The 19830-nt window shown below is 34.1% G+C and overlaps 1 protein-coding gene across 2 annotated transcripts in view; it reads left to right on the forward strand.

The window, feature by feature from the left end:
- LOC150080955 (ubiquitin carboxyl-terminal hydrolase 10-A-like) overlaps positions 1–19830 on the forward strand; it is a 251119-nt gene that overhangs the window by 43062 nt on the left and 188227 nt on the right. For both annotated transcript variants that reach the window (XM_090381270.1, XM_090381271.1), the window contains exon 3: positions 12958–13032. In XM_090381270.1, the coding sequence (XP_090237396.1) occupies positions 12958–13032 (75 nt within the window). The remainder of the gene's footprint in view (positions 1–12957; positions 13033–19830) is intronic.

A 19830-nucleotide genomic window follows, 5' to 3' on the forward strand; every position in this document is an offset into this window, starting at 1 on the left:
GCGAATTTGGTTCGTGTTATATAAGATATCGTTTCCCTATTTATAAATTGTGTATGATCGAATTCGTGTAGTGTAAACACGTGTTATACGAGGACTGACTGTATCTGCAATGGAAAAACGATAACAGTTTACTTGGACTCTGCCATGATGGGAGATTACTGATCCTTCCTTAAACGGGAAAGCTATCTGGAGTATAAAAGGAAATCATTGAGTTGGAAACATGTCTAAGTAACATATGTTGTGTGTAATAATCACAACCACGTAGACTGATATTGTATAAAAACAATGAATTTAAAAAATGCATATATCTTTTGATGTAGACGTGAAAGAAGTAAGAGATTGATATTTTCGTAATCAGGACATTCATTTTGTTCAGAATAGCCAACTTTTGTTGTGGAGGCATGACGAAAAAAAATTGCTGGGTAGTGTAATGTGCGTTTAATAATAAGAAAAATAACTAATCAATACATTGTTATCGACTTCTACTGCCACTACTGATAACACGCACCATCTGTTTACCGAGAATGCAGGGAGAAGCTGTGTAGGGGTAAACACTTTTTACTGCTAAAAGTTTCCTGTGGTTGTCGTGTTGTCTTTCTTTACCTTAGCCAACAAAATATATAATAAATAAAAATATGCAATATGTGTAAAGAGACCATAAACTGAAATGCTGTTTAGAAAGAGTGTGACATAGTGATATTCAGTTTTGTGCATGTAAATTTCAATTCTCGTGTTCATAATAGCAGATAAAATATCAAATAAATATAATTTGAAATACATATTGTGTAAGCTCGTGTGTTGTTATAGCAGTATGAGCTCTATATGTTTTTCAAGGTTGTTTCATATCATGTCTTAATTTCTGGCTTAATGTCCAAGTTTACAGATGGTACAAAGGTAGGCACAGTTGTTACTGACAGTAATGACAGTACGCTACTGGAACAGGATTTTGAAAAGTTGGGCAGATGGGTAGAGAAGTGGCAACTGAAATTAACATTGATAAATGCAAACTGCTGCATATGGGTAGCAGTAATTGTAATTGAGTAAGCACAGTTGAAGAATAGAATTTGCTGAAGTTTGCCTTTAGCCAGCAGGTGGTTGATAGTTGGAAGAAAGTTCCATCTGTTGTAGAAGTTTATAGCTTAAATAAATTCAAGGTAGAAGTATTGTAGGGAAGAAATAGGTGAAATGTGAGGTGTTGTTTATTTTCTTTTGCTGATGCTTATAGGCTTTCTTTCTTGCATCATTTGCTAATGCGACCATTTATGTACTATTGTCTCGAGTGTTTCCAGCAAGTTCTGCTTATTTATTTTTTCTATTATGATTATAGATCATGATGGTGGGGGAGGCACCATGAAATTAGTTTTGAAAATTGGATGAGATAGAACCTGTTGACCATTTGTCCAACAAAAGCTGAAATTCTTTGGAATTCGCATACAGAAGTTGTATATATCTGCAAGTTGTTTAAAAAATGCACATTCATGATTAGCAATACCATAAATATATAATCATATATTTTTTAGTTGAATTTAAATTTTTTGATCTCATTGTTTTGGTAATAAATGATGTTCTTAAAACAAAAGCAAAATACAGGTGACGCCCGCTTAACACTGATAATTCGTTCCGGAAAAACAGAGCGCTAAGTGAATCTGCGATAAGCGAGTACCGCATTCCCATAAGGTAACATAGGTATTTGTGAGTTGCTGTCGGTGCCATAGGATATTTCCTAATCAATAATAAACGGTAGTGAAAAGATGTACAAATATTGGTCAAAATATTTGTACATATAAAATATTCTGCATTACATATGTATATAATTATGTGGTAATTATTTACATATCAAAATTATACTTAAAATTCCAATTAAAATCATGATTTTAATTGATTTAATTTAATTGAATTTAATCATGAAAAATGTGTCCGATTTTGGGTTGCACTTTGGCCCTTTTCCAAAGAAACTAAAAGGGATATAATCCCCCGCAGTGTTATCACCCAACAATAAAGTCAGCCGATCCTTCGCCGCTTTGAAACCTGGCATGTTTTTTTCTTCTTTCAATATGAAACTTCTTTTAGGCATTTGTTTCCACAAAAGTCCTGCTTCATCTATGTTAAAAACTTGCTGAGAAGTATAACACATAATACCCCTCAAGTTCTTTTTTGAAAGTTTCGGCTCCTTGATCTGCACTTGCGGCTTCTCCCTGGATTTTAAAATAATCAACCAGCCCTTAACCAGCTTTTAATGGCCGCATTTTTTTTTTTTTTAGGTGAGTTTTCTTCAGATAATCATATTGGCTAATCTCTTTTCTCTCTCTCTTTTATAATATTTAACTTAGCTAAATTCTGCATATTATCTTCAATAAAATTAGTTAGTCTTTCTATTTCAATCCTAATAGCCGGCCTAGCTCTAGTTGCCTGCAGTGGAACAGCTATCTTTCCTGCTGCTAAAATTAATTCTTTATTTTTTTATAATTGTTCTTACAGTTAAAAAACTGGACAGTACTTATACATTAATTTAATATCCCTTGATTTAAAGTGAATACTACGAAAAAGAGTAAATCGTATCATTTTCATGAAGGGTGGGAATTAGAATACTTTTTTGTAATGATAAAAGAAAAACGTTGTTTGATTTGCAATGCATCCATGTTGAGCCCCCTTACCGCTTTCAATATTTATTAACGATATTAATATCTTTATGGTAAATACCAGTTGGATTTTCCGCCTAATATTGGCCTTAGAAAAAATAAATTAAAAGAACTTAAATCCAGATTATTCGCGAAACAAAATTTCTTCATGACACCTAATTTACAATCTAAAGCAGTAACTGTAGCATCATTTAAAGTGAGTCATCTTCTTGCAAAAAAATGCAAACCATTTTCTGATGGTCAATTCATCAAAGACGCATTTTTAGAAATAACAGATTATCATTTTGAAAATTTTAAGAACAAAAAATGAAATTAAAAGTGCTCTTCAAGATCTGCTATTATCGTGAATTATTGTGATTCGAAGCATTGAAAAAAATGAGTAAAAATGTGAGCGAACAATTGTGTGCTCATATTGCTAGTGGTATGTCCTTTTCTTTACTGGATGACTCTACAGACATCAGTGATACAGCGTGATTGCTCTTTTTTATTCGTATGGTTTTCGATGATTCTGCCACTAGAGAACTGCTGGGTATGGTTTCTTTTAAAGAAAGAACTAGAGGTTGATATATTTAATGCATTCAAAAATTTTATTGAAAAAATTAAATTACCACTATTTAAGCTCATATCAATAATGGATGGAGCCAAACCAATGACAGGGCATCTTAACGGATTCATCGCATTGTGCCAAAAGGATGATGAATTCCCAGATTTTTTGAGTTACCACTGTATCACCACCAACAAATGTTAGTCGGCAAAAGATTAAATTCTAAGTGTTATGGACATAACTTTCGAAACCGTGAATTCCATCAGAGGGCAATCTCTTCAAAGGAGACTTTTCAAAATGCAACTCAATGAAAATGAACCAGATCTGATATTACACACAGATGTGAGGTGGCTCAGTCGGAGTAAGTTTCTACAGAGATTTCGAAATTTACTGAATGAAATTTAAAAAAAAAATTGTTGATCAAAGGGGAGATAATTATCAGCAGCTACTAGATACAGAGTGGTTGTGTGGTCTGGCTTTTTTGGCAGATTTTACCAGTAAATTAAGTGATCTGAATTTGGAATTACAAGGAAAAAATAAAAATGTGGGTGGCATGATTAGTTAATATTTCTGCATATATCAATTTTTGGCAGTGGCTAAGGATCTCAAAGAAAAAAAATTCTATCATTTTGCAAATATGCAAGTTCATTTGCAAAAATAGTTTGTTTTTGAATTTAATAGTGAGAAATAGGTTTCTGAAATTGAGAAAGTTTTGGATGATTTTGAAATAGTTGAAGACATTGTTCAATATATTTCTTATCCATTTAATGTCGACTCAGATACGAAACGTTGAAGAAAAGAAATCGCTGAGATTTTTAACATGGAGAAAATATTACTTGAAAATGAATTTATTACATTGCGAAATGATATCTTCCTAAAAGCCAGATCATCAGAAAAAGACTTTTGGAAATATGTTTGCAGAGAAAAGTACCCAAATGTAAAAAAATGCAGTGAACCTTTAAATTCCTGTTTTGGTTCCATATATCTATGTAAATCGGCCTTTTCATATTTGAAAAAAAAAAAAAAAAAAGATTCTACAGGAGATTCTTTACGGTTTAGTATATTCCCGATTTTGAAAGCTTAGCAGATGACATGACACAAACTTCGCATAAATTAAAAATTTAAATAAGTATGAATTTAAAATAAGAATTCTGAATTGTATTTAAATTTAAAGACATTTTTCAATATGTGTTGATTAACTTTTTTTAACCATGTGCGATGAAATTCTTGAGATGGTAGCTCGTGGCACATTTTGAAAAAAAAAAGTAGATCGCATCACAAATTAAGTCGGCCACCCCTGCTTTAGAGAGATAAATAACTTAGTTATATAGCGAAAATTTCAACTTCTGAGGTCTTGGAACAAATTACCAAAAAACATGCGTTGCTGGGTTCACATTACAATATTTTCACAATACGATGGTGTCTCTGGAACGGATTAATATTGTAAAGCTGGGGTCCACTGTATTCTTAGCTGCATCTCCACTTCTCTTAGTACAACACCTGTTGAGTGTATTCCAGAAGCACCTTCGTAATTTATCCTCACTGGTTTTCACAGTTTCAGCAATAACAGAAAAAATAATATATGATTCCTACCGGGAAATAATATTGAGGCCTTTGTCTACACTTTGAGCTTACAGTAGACTCGATTTTCCAGGATAGATGGTAAAAAAAAATTCCCGGATAATCGATTTCCCAGTTAATCCAAAAATATAGTAAGTTCCCGACATATGTGAGAGATACGTTCCAAGACTCCTTATGTAAGTTGAGGTTTGTGTAACTCGGGAATGACTAAAATAATATTGTTACTATACCCCTGATGTGCCAAAATTACAAAAACGACATAACGTCTTCAGAAGAATGAAGAAAAATAGTTATATATTTTTAATTAGTTCAATTAAAAACTTTATCTGGGGACAGCAGTGAAGTAGCTGGACTGGTACATAAGAAAAGAAAACATAACAGGAAGAAATAACACACATTATTGTACAGTAAAAACTGATATGTATTTTGTAGCCTTGGTTATACAGTTAACTTCATTGGTGCCAATCCCTTCACAGCTTCTCATATTCTGTCTTTGAACTTTATTATTGTGTTCACCGTTGTCACTGACAATTCTGAATTCCACACGATAATTGATGTTTGCCCATTTTCATACATCCTTATTTTAATTTTCTGATTCAACTCGATCGTTTTCATTTTCTTGATAGATTTACTAGTCTTCATTCTCTTAGGTGGCACCAAGATAAATGTCAAAATTAAATTTTCCGAAAAGAACTTCACACGGTTGAGGCGAAAACTCATTATTATCACTCCACTCGAGCTCACAGTTTACTAAAGCACATTTCTGGAGGTCACCAATAAACAGCCGACTGGGCTAGCCGGGTGGGTAAAATGCCTGCTTGGCAACCCAAAGGTCAGGGGTTCGAATCCCGCCTCGGGCTTGAATCAGAGTACAAAATTCTAAAACCTTGGGAGGTGCAAATATGGTCACAGAAGCCGATGCGCCAAAAACTAACAAAATAAAAACACCAAAAAACAATTAAAACTATTCGCACTTTCCGGGTTGCTGGGCTTTTCTGTTTGTGCAATTCATTATAAACGGGTAGTAAACTTTATCTTATTGCATTTGTGATGATACCAATAGCTGGAATTCTGTGGGTTTTAAATTATTATAGTGAAATGTGTGTCCCCTTCACTGAAATCTTCAGTCATAAAAAAATATACAGTCGATTCCGGTTATTTGGGACACATCGGGACTAGTGCATTTTGGCCCGATTAAGCGGCTGCCCCAATTATCCGAAGTTTCACGTAAATAGTTAAAAATGCAATGAACTCCCGCTTTACAATTGGTTCACTGTACAATCAAATTACGCTACGATGGACTCACCATAGTAAAGTACCATTCACTATATGATGTTTAGTAAGTGCCAGTCATTGTGATCACGTTTGTGAATTGAATTTTAATTCTATTAAACAGCGATTTTAATTAGCGAAAATGGAAGGAATATTATCCACAGGCTATAAAAGTAAAGATATATTAAGCACAAATTTACCCTTTATTACCTTACTAATTAAAAATTAAATGATACGTGAAATTCGGAAGAATATACGTGATAATCGGAATAATTAATATGTACTGTAATATGTACATACTAACTAGTTGACATTTCTGTTCACTGACATTTGTGGGTGGGGGTTAAAATATAAAACAGTAAAAAGATAAGCAATCAATAACAAAAAACACGGCACACACAAATTGCAAGTAACACGATATGTGCAAGTGAGAACGGAGTAACTAGTTACGAATCTTTAAAAATGGGAATGAAGAGAAGATTCTGAAAATTATTTTTTTTATATGATTGAAGATTTCATGGAAGTGTAACCATAATAACCCACAGAATTCCAGCTGTCCGTATTATCGCAAATTCAATAAGATGGAGTTTATGAGTTTATGATAGATTTCACTAATAGAAAAGCCCAATAAACAGGTGACTGCTAATTATTTTTATTGTTTTATGGTTGTGACCTCCAGAAATCCGATCGAACTACAGTCGGAGACAATCCTAGGGTAATCTTCAGTGCTGCGGTCTCCTGCCCCGATTAAACGGCATGTTGTCCCAATTAAGCGAAGTAAACCCTGTCTATTTTCTCGAATCAGTTCCGGTTTTTTAAGATTTGCCCCAAATAAATGGGGCAAATTTTAAAATTAACCGGTGGCCCGATTAACCGGTGGCTCAAATAACCGGAATTCACTGTATATATAAATAATGTAACTTAAGTCGGAACGACATAGCAAGTCAGGGACTTGCTGTGTTGAAAAATGTTCACAAATGTATGTTAAAAGTATGGCGATAGATAAAAAAACTTACCACATACTATTCGCATGTCCAATACGATGCTTCCCTTTAATTTTTATGATGTCCATTTTAAATCTAATAGCTTCCCTTTATTTTTTACAGAGTCGCTTATCGTTTGGTCACTAACATTATAATGGTTCTTTAGACATTTAACGGATGCACCGTTTTCAAACTTTCAAATAATTTCAAGTTTTTGTTCAATTGAAAGCACAACGCTTGTGTTTGCCTATCATTTTCACAATTTCTAAAACAAAAAAAAAAAAAAAAAAAAAAAGATTCCAACATTCCTGACATAAATAACGAAACTAAATTTGTCTTTTTGCAGTGCGACGGAACACAACAATCGATGCGATGCACTAAAGAAAAACTAAAAATCTGGTCTCTCTTTCTCTCTCTGTTTTTTTTTTTTTTTTAGCAACGGGTGTGAAGAAAAGGGGGGAGAGTGCAAGATAATAGCCACACTAATCTCCTAATAATGACTTATAATGCCGCTTCTTGTCGCTTATTTACGACTGGCGAAATATCTCTGTTTATACCTATTCTAGTTATTAGTTGAATTTTATGATTTCTAGTTGTTTTTTTTTTTTTTTTTAATTTGGAGCCTTGAAGTGTCCTGGTTAATGTGATCCCAGTAAATCAAGAGTCTGCTGTATTTTGATAACATGATAAAATTAATATTCAAGTTCTTAAAGATAATTCTTGCAGGTTTGCACAAAAAAGCATAGAAAGAGGCACCAAAAACTATATGTATAATGATTATGTGATTACGGTGAACCCCTACTTTAAGATATTAATCGCTCCAGAGACACCATCGCATCGTAAAAATATAATGTGGGGTTTCGCTGTAATCTCATAATTGTTATACATATAGTTTTTGGGGAGTGACAGAAATGTCTTAAACTAAAGGATGCAAAAACAAAACACTCATCTAACACGTTTACAAACACTGCTATTGGCTGAGAGGAAGGATTTCCCTCTGCTTATGCTATCACGCCGCACATAAATTTCTGTTCGAACAGAAAATGTGAGCTCCTGAGAACGTGAGTCAGCCTATGATATCACACGTTGTCTCCAGATCCTGCTCATCAATAGGTGAAGGAAATTTTGATATGGTGTTGCAGAGATTTGCATGAGAATGAAATCTCAGACAAGGCTGTTAGGTCAGGTAATGCAGCGTTCCAGCTCACTGGTTACAGTGACCTAAAATAATTGAATGCACTGGTCTCTAATAATTTAAACATTCGTGTAGAGATAACAGTGAATTTCTCAGGAGTGGTACCTTCTCCAGGGAAATTGATGGACTGCATTTTTTTAAGGAGAGTTATGAGTGATAATTATTTCCACGTTTAATATATCCATTGTGCTCACCATTTATGAATTGTATGTGGATGAAGTGATCTGCTACTAACAGATGGGGTGCTCCCATGTGGTGGATACTCAATATTTCATCACAAGCCTATCCACCAGTCTTGAGATTGGTGGTGAAGTATTCAGTATCCACCACAGACACGTGATTCAATCCCACTTGACTTTTTTTTGGGGACATCTGAAGGATGTAGTATTAAAAAACCAGTCACACTTTAAGAATTCTAAAATTAAATTAAAAAGCATGTGAAGCTATCCCAGCAGTTAATTAAGAGAACATTTGCTATTCAGTGTTGTTATTGTGAACAATAACAGTAAATGTTATTGTGAACTTTCGGCGTTGTTATTGTGAACAATAACTGTAAATGTTATTGTGAACTTTCGGTATTGTTATTGTGAACAATAACAACACTGAAAGCAAATGGTGGACAATTTCAATATCTGTCCTAGCTCACCATGTGTTGGAAACTTTTGCTTCTGTACACACTTAATAATAATAGTTTTGGAGAGTTGTAATTAATTTTATTTTTTGAAATGTGTGCAGATCTTTTTGAGGCATTCTGTATGTGGTAATTTAAATTTGTTAATCACACGTTTGGTTTAATTTGTAGTCATTATTTGTATTATGAACTGGTATAGGAGGCAAATTTCATAGAAAAAATATATAATGGGGCACAAATAGCCTTTGTGAAAATTGTAAGGGATATTAACATTAGCATTAGTAGAGGCATGTGATACAAGAAAGCAAGCTTATATAGCATCGCCAAAAAAAAAAAAAAAAAAAAACCTTCCCATTTCACCCATCTATTCACTCCAAATGCTTGTTTAGTTCTGCCTTAAACTTATTTAAGTTTTCGACCTCCACTATGACAGATGGAAGTTTGTTCCAACTATCAACCACCCGCTGGCTAAAGGCAAATTTCTGCACATTGATTCTAAAATGATCTTTCTGCAATTTGATTTTGTCCCCTCAGGTGAGTAATCTGAGCAAGAGGAAAAATCCCATCAGCACTGAGCTTGCTCAAACCATTTAAGGTCTTATACACCTCAATTAGATCACCTTGCAGGTGCCTATCTCCAGATGCTGCAATTTGCAGAACTTATGGCTTTCTTGGAACAGAAATCCTTTGTTCCACTTAACAATTTCGTTGCCATTTTCTGTATTCGTTGCAGCAGCTATACACCTTCCAAAATTAGGCCTCTGGACTTGTATTCACTACTCAAGGTGTGGCCTAACATTATACAAGGGGACAATCACCTCCTTATCCCTGCTATCAAAATTTCTGTATATCATTGACATGACAGCGGTTCCCTGACAAAAGCCCACACGAAAATTACGCACAGAAAAAACCTCCACTGTCATAAATGGTCACAAGAAAAATGCCCACACGGAAGAAAGCTCACATTATTTTTAGTTTACAAAAAACAAATTACTTCATATTTCAAAATGCAACAAAATGTTGAATTTATATATTTTATTTCTATTTCTATACAATGTATTTTAATATAACTTTTGATATAAAACTTTTGATTTTAATATAAAGTAGAATATTTAGATGTAAATGTTTGTAAGGGAAATTACAGGAAATAAAATGCTCTGGTTTTATTGCAACTAAAGCTTTTATTTTATTTATAAAAATATATTATTTTTTCTGTCTTACAAAGTGAACAGTCAACACTTTTTTGTTTTTTATCAACAAACAATTCAGACATATTTCAGTGATTTATTTATTTGTCAAGGATTTGAATAGAATTTTCATCACTGTAAGTTAGCCAATCTCTGCATGAAGGTATATCAGGATTTGCAGGTAATACAAAGGTTGGTAAGGTTGTGAATGACAGTAATAATAGTATACTACTGCAACAGGATCTAGAAAATTTGATACTCTAAGAGTTTGCAACTGAAATTTAACATTGACAAATGCAAAGTACTGCATATGGTTAGCAGTAACCCCAGAATAATGTGGTACTACACTCAGGGTAGTAGAAAATGAACAGGACTTGGGGCTTAATTGTGCAGTCAGATATGAAGTTTTTTTGTGTAGTGCAGACAGGCTGCAAGAGTAGCTTATGCTATGCTGTCATGTGTGACCAGATAAATGCACACATGAAAAATACCCACATAGAAAAATACTCACACGGAAGAATGCTCACATTACTTTTAGTTTTCAAAAAACAAATTATTTCATATTTCAAAACGCTGATAAATACAGAAAAGAACACTTGATCTAATAGTGAACCCTTGGGGGATCCACCAATAACATCAGTCCACGAAGAGCAGTGTCCATTGATTACCACTCTCTGTCTTCTCCCTCTCAGCCATCCTTTTATCCATTGTAGCAACTTGCCCTCAGTGCCATACTGCTCCAATTTGTACAGTAGTCTACCATGTGCAACAGTATCAAAAGCTTTTCTAAAATCCTAGATGATATCAAAATTATTTTTTGCATCCAGTTCCTTTGTGACCACATCATAATATCCAGTCACATTTGTCAGACAAGACTTCCTGTTAACAAATCTCTGCTGTGTCTAAACTGTAACTACAGTCTTGTGCAGATGATCCTGCAGTGCTTCTTTAACCATTATTTTCCCTGGAACAGAAGTTAAACTAACAGGTTGTTAATTACTTGTGTCACCCTTTGACCCCCCCCTTGTGAATTGGGGACACATTTGCACATCTCCACTCCATGGGGACCTCGCTTGATTCCAAGTTTCATAATTATGATTAAGGGTTTGCTTACTTTCTTTGCTGTGTCCTTTAATATAAGTGGATAGATTTTTTATGTTCCACTTTAATCTTAGTTATTACAAAATTATTTAGCACCCTGTTAGATTTTGATAAGCTTCTAGCCTCCGCTTCCCTACAGACATTCTTCATGTGTGACTGTAGATGCAGAATACTCATTCAGTTTGTCAGCTACCTTAGCAGGTTCATCACCTTCATCAGCAATCAAACTATTGATATCAAGCGGACCAATCTGATTTATCCCCTTCCTTCTAGAGTTTACATAAGTAAAGAAGTCTGCTGTTTTTCTTTGCATTCTTGTCAAAGATTTCTCATAATCTGTCTTTGCTTGCCTAACCTCCTGTTGACTCCTAAAGACAAAATCATTCCCTTAATGCAGTCCAAAATTAGCTTTCAGCATTGCTTTTTTTATGCAGGATGGAGCAAAAATTGCCACAAATTTTTGAAAATTTCCAGGTTGATAGATTGTATGGCGGGGTTCCACTGAATGGCCACCATGCTTCCCAGATTTAACACACTGTGATTATTTGTGGGGATTCTTAAAGGATAAACTGTTTAGTAGCAAACACAGGTGTCTGTTTGAACTTCAGCAGTCTTTCCTTATAAACATTTTTATGAAAATTATTTCCCCCACCAATGAAACAAAACTGGTTCCAGCTTTGACTGGCTCCTGTGTGAGTCTGTCTAGTGTGTTAATTTGTCAGTTCAAAATTATTGGGTGCTTGTTCCTAAATTACACTTCAAATATTTGCATAGTTTGATAATAGTTTGCAAACATTTGAGTAGAATTAGAATTGTAAACAGAAAATTGTGCACTTAATAATATTGTTAATGGTATTGGGGTAAAAAATGTTAGGTTTAAATTTTAAATTAATTTCTCTAAGACATTAAATAATTATTGCAATCCATTAAGAAATGGTCAAGCAGTTAAGAAAAGAGTGAAAACAATGCTTGACAACCCAGTTATGAAGTTTAACTTCACAATATGAGAGGTGCCAGAAGGTGTGTGATAGTAAAGTACTTAAAAGGATTTAGGCAGGTATTTACCCCCCACCCCGTCTAATGAGAAGCCAACAAGCTTCAAAATGGTGCCATCTGTGTTGGTGGTATCCACTGAGAATAAGTTACATTAGTTGTCTCTACTGTGGAGTGTTGCTTATTTGAGGTAGTGCAATAACAGGCAACTTGTGAAGGCGTTCACAGTATGAGATGTAACAAAAACAAAACCATTTCACCTACTTCGATGATTTACTATGAACTAAAATGCTTTGCATTAACTTGTTCATTTAGTAAATTTCCTAAACACTTTTTAGTATTATTGTTTAATTATGTATTATTTTAATTATTTAAAATAATAAAACAATTTTTTAAATTATTTTTATTATTCTGACTTGGCTACATGCTAATGTTGCAGCCAAGTCTGAATAATGGCAAACTGAAATTTGAAAGCATTTATCTGCAAAGTTTTCGTATTTATATATTTTGAAAAATTTCCCGTTAAGATTTGCATTCATTCCACAGAGCTCTCTACTGGTGAGAAACTCATTATAATAGCCCACGTGCGTTCAGAAAGTTTTAGGATGGGTTAAATTGGCAGGTTTTATGATAGAATTATGTTTGGATCTTAATAATCCAATTATAAAGTTCCTCATGCATTAGTGTATGTAATTGTGAAGTTTTAATTTTTTTTTTTTACAAAAAAAAAAATTATATTAAATTTGGATATTAGTAATTCTTTATTGCTGCATCAATTTATACATGGGAGGGAGAGATGTGAAGTTAAATGCTAATTATCATTTTGTTTAGTTTTTAGATTTAAATGGACTTAGTAACAGTGAAATACTAGAAATTGAGGATATTCTTAAGCAAAGTCAGTTAAAGGTATGTAGTGTTTTAATTATTATTGTATGCAGAGTTAATTTTTATATAAAACATGATAGTATATGATTCACCTTCAGTTTTATCATTCATACATTTCTAGCAGATGCCAATTTATTCATTCATTTTGTAAGTGACAACAGGCATATAGCATGGGTGTAATATAGCCAGTTTTTGGATAATAATGTAACTAAAAAATGAAATATCAAAATTCAAACACTGATAAAGGAAAAAAGGTGAGGCCATCTTGCTAATTTTTCTCTGATTAACTTATTTTTATTAACATGTTATTGTATTTTTATTTATTCTTTTATCCCTTGGGTTATATCAAAATTTGGAAATAAGAAGCTTCCTAGTATGAAGTTACCAAAGTGATATTTTAGATGATTGTTTTTGTAATATTCCATTTAAAAATATAAATAAAATAACAAGCACAAAGAAACACTTTCCTACTGATTTGCCGGCCTCATTAAAGTTTTACATGACTATTAGAACATATTTAATTTCTTTGAAATCATTGCAAAACATTAATAAATAAAAGTGTTCAGAGGCAAGGTTTTATTCAGAATGTGGAGTTTGGATAATAATCTTTTGGTGTGTATATTGCAGGTGTCAATTTATATGACAAACTTGATATAGATATGCTGTTTTCTGAATGATACACCAGCTTGTTGTCCATTTTATTCTATCTCTCAGCCCCACTTACTTTGTCTGACAATTTCAGTTATCAGTTACATCAACCACTACTCTTCTCAATTTCTCATAATTATCATTATGATTTCTTTTGCTTAAAAGCTGATACTTGTGCACAGTGCTTTTTTGTAAAAAAAAAAAAATAGGCATTGGTACTCATTCTTTGCTATCAGGAAAAATTGAAAATCAAAAGGATATGAAAAGTACTTAAATTTTATTTTTTCTGATATTGTTACTTTAGTAGTAATGTTTTTGGAATAAGAACAACAAATTTAGTATATTAACACAGCTTATTAAGCATCAATTTATTATTCAAATATATTAAAAAAAAATAAGTAATGTGAGCAAAATAAGTAAATAAAGCACTCAACTACTAAATAAAGCACTCAACTACTGACTGATCCTGAGTGCCCTTCATCCTGAGTGCCCAGCACTCAGGATGAAGGGTCCGTAGTGACGAATGGTCGTTAGTGTAGTATCTGAAATAGAGAGCTTTATGGTAACTGAAAAAAGTTTCTAGTACCCGGCTTGGCCTAAAACTGAGGAACTAACGAAAACGTTGTCTATTTGAGTCTTTCCTGTTCTTGTGAATGACAAGAGTGGGAGAAGCGACTCTGACTTCTTCCTGGAGAAGCGATTAAAGTCTTGGGGAAAAGCGATTGGCAGGTGAGAGCCATGCAAGACTCTGCACAGGCACTTCCCCACCATTGTCGCCTCAACACTGGCTCTGAGTACCTCCTTGCCGGGACAACTCCAGCTTTGAAAATTGTTAAAAAATACTTCTCGTCGCAAAATTTATAAATGACCTTTATAGAATTATTAACTATTTAGCAACTTTTTTGTCACCAAAAGAAGGGTTACCTAGTACAAAGAAGCATGCTATCGAAGTCCAATAAAAACTTTTTTTAATTTTAACACAAAAAGTAAATGATAGATTTCAGTCGGAATAGTTTTCTCTTGAAAAGCATTGAATAACGCATAGAAAATGCGATTTTTAAATTTTTAGCTCTGTTAGTGACGGAAATAAAGGTAGAGGTCACGAAAATTATTCACATTTTCCTGTCTAGTGCTGCCATTTTTAATTTTAAAAATATTTTAAAATTATATTTTAAGCCTACTCGTTGAGCTCTTTCCTACAGTGTATAATAAGCTATAGGTTGTGGAAAACATTTTATCCCCACACACACATTTTTACCCCCCCCCCCCCAAATTTCTCGAACAAATTTTTGGCAATAACAATCAATATGGCATCATGTTGGCCCACATGATGCCATATTGCAAATTTAGTTAAATAATTTTAAGCTTATTTGAATAATAGATAAACATGTGAAAAAAATTTATGAAATATTGCAAATTTTGGAGTGCACTGCATCCAAATGTCACACATCACTGTTAATAAAGGTGCTGGTATGCTGTACCGTTGCCTGTCCCAAAAAAAGCATTGCTTGTGCATATATTTACAGGTAACAACCCTCATATAACACAGTACTTAGGTTCCTGTAAAATCTCGTGTAGTGCAAAACCGTGTTATACAGGACTAAGAACCAGTACAAAAAATGGGATTACGTTCCAAGAGCTAACAAAAATACACCATTTTGTCAACAAAATGTTAACAAAAATACACCATTTCGTTAACAAAATGTTAATAAAAATACACCATTCTAGATTTTGTGTATCTTCTACTCTCTTTAAAAAATAATCTAGATTTGTTTGCTTTTGCTTGATAGATCTTTGTAAATTTCATCATATGGAACTAAGCATTTTTGTAGCTCCCTTTGAACTTTGGGCTCCTTTCAGTTGAAGAATCTGAATTCAAAAAATGAGATTCTAATTGCTCAGCTAACTTTATGCCTTTCCGTATACTTTTTGGTATAAAATTTTGAAATGCAGCAGAATTTTCAACTGCGCTATCATCCTCTGAATTGATTTGATTTGCTTCCAGTGCTATTTCCATCAAATCTGCTATACCTCTTTTTCTACTGGTAATTGTTGAATGTTTTCAGCAATCATATTTTTTTTTTTTTTTTAGGAGCATCAGCGACTAAGGCCATGTTGTTTTGTATATATTGTCTGTAAATTGCATGTGTTCTGAGGTCGATTTTCTGTTTTGCTGGATGAAAAACCCGAGTTTCTGGAAGGAAAACACTGCTGCCCTTGCCTGAAACTGACTAACTCAGCCATGATGTGAAAAACACCCATAAAAATTCTTCCCATCATTGAAGGATTTGAGCTTAGGTCTTTTCCACCCGGTGTGTGGAGGACGCATTCTACTGATTCTACCAACTGTGCTATCCATGAACCTTCAGTAGTCATATTATCAAAAGTTTCCCCTCTTACCGACTTAGCAAGTTCTACTATTGCACCGATTCCATTTTCTGCTGGTTCGACCATATTTCCAGAATGAACTGACTCGGGCCATACATTTTTCCAACATGCATTTAATGTTGACGACTTTACTCCTATGAGCGATAAAGCTATGATTCCAATACAGTCAACAATTGAAAAATGTTTCCATGTCTCCATTACTTCAATTCGGAATCAATTTTTTCCAAAATCCATTGTAATGATTGGCACCTGTGTAGCCAGGTGGGCAGGAGCAGCAGTGCGTAGCACATGCTTCTTGATTAGACCGGGGTTCGAGCCCGTGAGCCACCAAATATGGAGGAGGCAGAAAGGTCAGGGAATGACCACCGCATATCCCTGGAGCAATATGGCCTTAGTTGCTAATGCTCCTAAAAACGAAATAACAACAACAATTGTAATGAGTTTCAAAGGTATATTATATAATGCCTTGATCTAATTAAACGAGTTGTAATAGGTGGTAGGAACATTACTTCAACGTTTGGCTGGCCTAGCACGTTATCCAATAGTAATAAAACTTTGAAATCTAGATTGTTCCACAAGTTCAAGCACAAGTTCAATATCACCAACATCACAGAATCTAATCCGTGAATTTCCCAAGTAAAATACGGGGATTCCAAAATAGAATAGAAATGTTGAAGAATTACATCCAACATAATAGCAGTGTCCCCCAGCACAAAAGAGTCAAAAATACTGCGTTGTGTGAGGTTTGCTACAATTCTCTAATTGTGTTAGAGCAAAACCATTTCATATAAGTACCGTGTTGTGAGAGAACTGCTGCACTTTATTAATCTTGTTAGAGAGCAAAACAGTGTTGTAGAAGGACCATGTTAAATTGGGGTTGCCTGTATTCTGATATTCTTTACCAAGGGCTTCCTAGTTTGAAATTCCTCCTCTTCCCTCCTCTTAATCTCCTTTGGCTTAAAATCTGTCCCCCATTTTTTGAAATTCATCTGTTACTTCTATCATTTGCCACCATCACTCAGAACTTTTTGCTCTATTTTCTCTGGTCTAAATTTCCTAATAGTGAGGCATTTTTCCTTGGTGATTTAATGTTCACAACTCCAGTTGGCTTCAGTTTTGTAGTTGCACATACCCAGCTAGTTGAGATGCTGAGGATTTTGCAGTTACCAATGACTCAACTTGTTCATTTACCTACCAGAATACCAAACAGTCCTAACCACTCACCCATTACCTTTGGTCTTTTTCTTACTTCCCCCCCCTATGGTGCCTCCGTAGCCAGGTGGGAAGGAGCAGCAGCAGCAGCAGTGCGTAGCACACGCTTCTTGATTAGACCGGGGTTCGAGCCTGTCACCACCAAATACGGAGGATGCGGAAAGGTCAGGGAATGACCACCGCATATCCCGGAGCATGGCCTTAGTTGCTAATGCTCCTAAAAACCAAATAACAACAACAACTTCACCCCTACCAAGTATATAGTCAATGCTAGTGGTCCTTTAGCACTTCAGATCACAACTCTATGATTGGCTCTTCTCCAGCCTTGTTTTGCTCGGCATTACAAGAATATAAAATGGAATGAGGTGCACAATTTCTCTTCTTAATTTACTTTGTTGGATTATTCTAGTGAAAATTTTCTGAGATGGTATATGAAATGTATTAATAAATTGTAGAATAAGTTATGTTGATAATTTAATATTTTATAAAATAGCATGAAAAAAATTGATGTATCTTATGCAGTTTCAAAAATTGAATTTTTGTTATTGGTAGGGAAGAAGAATGAATATCCCGCAAATTGAGCATCATTCAATAATCACATTTTTGACCAAAGTATGTCAGAAATTCTAAAGAAATCCATTGAAAAATTACTAGAATGTATGGGGAACTAACACCCAGTTATTTTTCTGTTGCAAGACAGTTGGCAGATTCAAAAGTTGACAGGAGTCAATTAAAGGTGATCTAAGGTGGTCCGATTGGCCATCCGAAGCAGTCCTTTCTGAAACAATTGCCATTGTTGACATTTTAGAAAAGTGTCCAAACTTGAAAAACTACTTAACATTTTTCATGGAAACATTTTACCAATAATACATGAGCTTTTGAGATTTTACAAAGTTTGTGCAAAATAGGTTCACAGAAACCTTTCCATTCATGATGAACATCAGAGGAAGGAGTCATTATCAGAAGACAATTTAAAATTCATGGTAATCCAAATAGATTTTTATTCTGTTTGGTGACCCTTGATAAATCTTGGCTGGCTACATTTTTATGATCATCAATTGAAATTAAACAAAAAAAGTTTCGAACCCAAACTTAACCTGAAATGTGTTGGTCTTTCTGGAATGCACAAAAGGATTGCTATGAATTGTGTTTGCCTTACACCTAAAACCACAATAATGGAATATTACTGAAAGACTTTTTCCAGAGTTAAAAGCTGCAATTTGGAAAAACAGATTACAAAAATTGGGTTATTGAGTTTCGTTTCTCCATGGCAAAGCACTTATACAAAAGGTCCAGGATACACATGCTGAAATGTGGAACCCCCCCCCCCCAACAATAGTGCAGATTTGGCTCCAAGTGACTATTTGTTCAGAAACCTCATCTTGTATTCATGGAACCCATTTTAAAGATGAAGAGCTAAAAGCAGCCAACCAAGCTTGGTTTGATTACAATTTTTTAATTATTTATTTATTCATATTTTTTTAAATACTTTGTACATCATATACAATAAACATATTGAACTTTGGGGTGAATACATTGAAAAATAAAACAATTCTGTACCTGTGTTTTATACTCCGATCTCAGAACTTTTTGACTACCCTTGTAAATCAACTAATTAAAATCCATATTAGTGATGCCACTAAATACATTAGCATTAATGTCCCATGGAAATTTTTATAAAGCTGTTTATCCAAAAAATAACATGCAGATTTCCGAATGGAACTGAATTTTTTTTGCATTAACAAATTTTCCTATTGCATCTGCTATGGCAGTATTTCCCTCGTTGATCTTCAGTAACATACTATCTATGCTTATTGCACACGTTTCTGCTGTTAGAACTAATTACTATTTTGCACATGTTAATGGGCATTTTCACAGCTTTTTTTTTTTATCATTGATGTTTTGCATGTGAATGGTACTGCTGTACTGCAGTGTTTCTTGGCTTTTTTTTTTTTTTTTTTTTTTCACACTGTTATGGCTTATAGGGCTAATTTCTGCTGACAGTGATTGGTTGCATTAATTGGCATTTTTTAGCATACTTTGTCAGGAAAGACAAAGTGATGTGTCAGTTTTTTCCCAATGACTAGAAAAGGATAGCTACTTTTAATATTTATTTTTATATATGGCCATTTACATTTGACAGTTTGACATATTCATTCTTGCTAGCATAGCTGGCTTTCCTTTCACATGTGTTACTGCTTACTGCCATGGCAAACTGAAGTTGTGTTGTCAGATTTTTACCGACATAAGAGGATACCTAGCTTTTAACTTGTGCTTCTCTTAAACAACAGCCCTTTGGCGGCAGAACGTTAAAAATTCACATGCAGTTAGTGACCTCTTTATATCATTTGGAATGTTTTACGTGAAAAAGTTGGTTCTCTATACATATTACTGCCATATTTGACAAAAAATTTTTTTCTGTCCTTTGCATTTGTCACCTACACAAGGTGATTACAGTGTAAACAGTGACAATTTCTTAACAACTACATAAGAGAAAATCTAACCTTTTCTTTTGTTCAGGATATCATATCCTCCCGGGCCAATTTTAAGCCTGGAATTCTTGTTGAAACT

This window comes from Mastigoproctus giganteus, chromosome 9 (genome assembly GCF_048544385.1).
Source record: "Mastigoproctus giganteus isolate SK-2022 chromosome 9, ASM4854438v1, whole genome shotgun sequence".
In the NCBI taxonomy this organism is placed as follows: Eukaryota; Metazoa; Arthropoda; class Arachnida; order Uropygi; family Thelyphonidae; genus Mastigoproctus; species Mastigoproctus giganteus.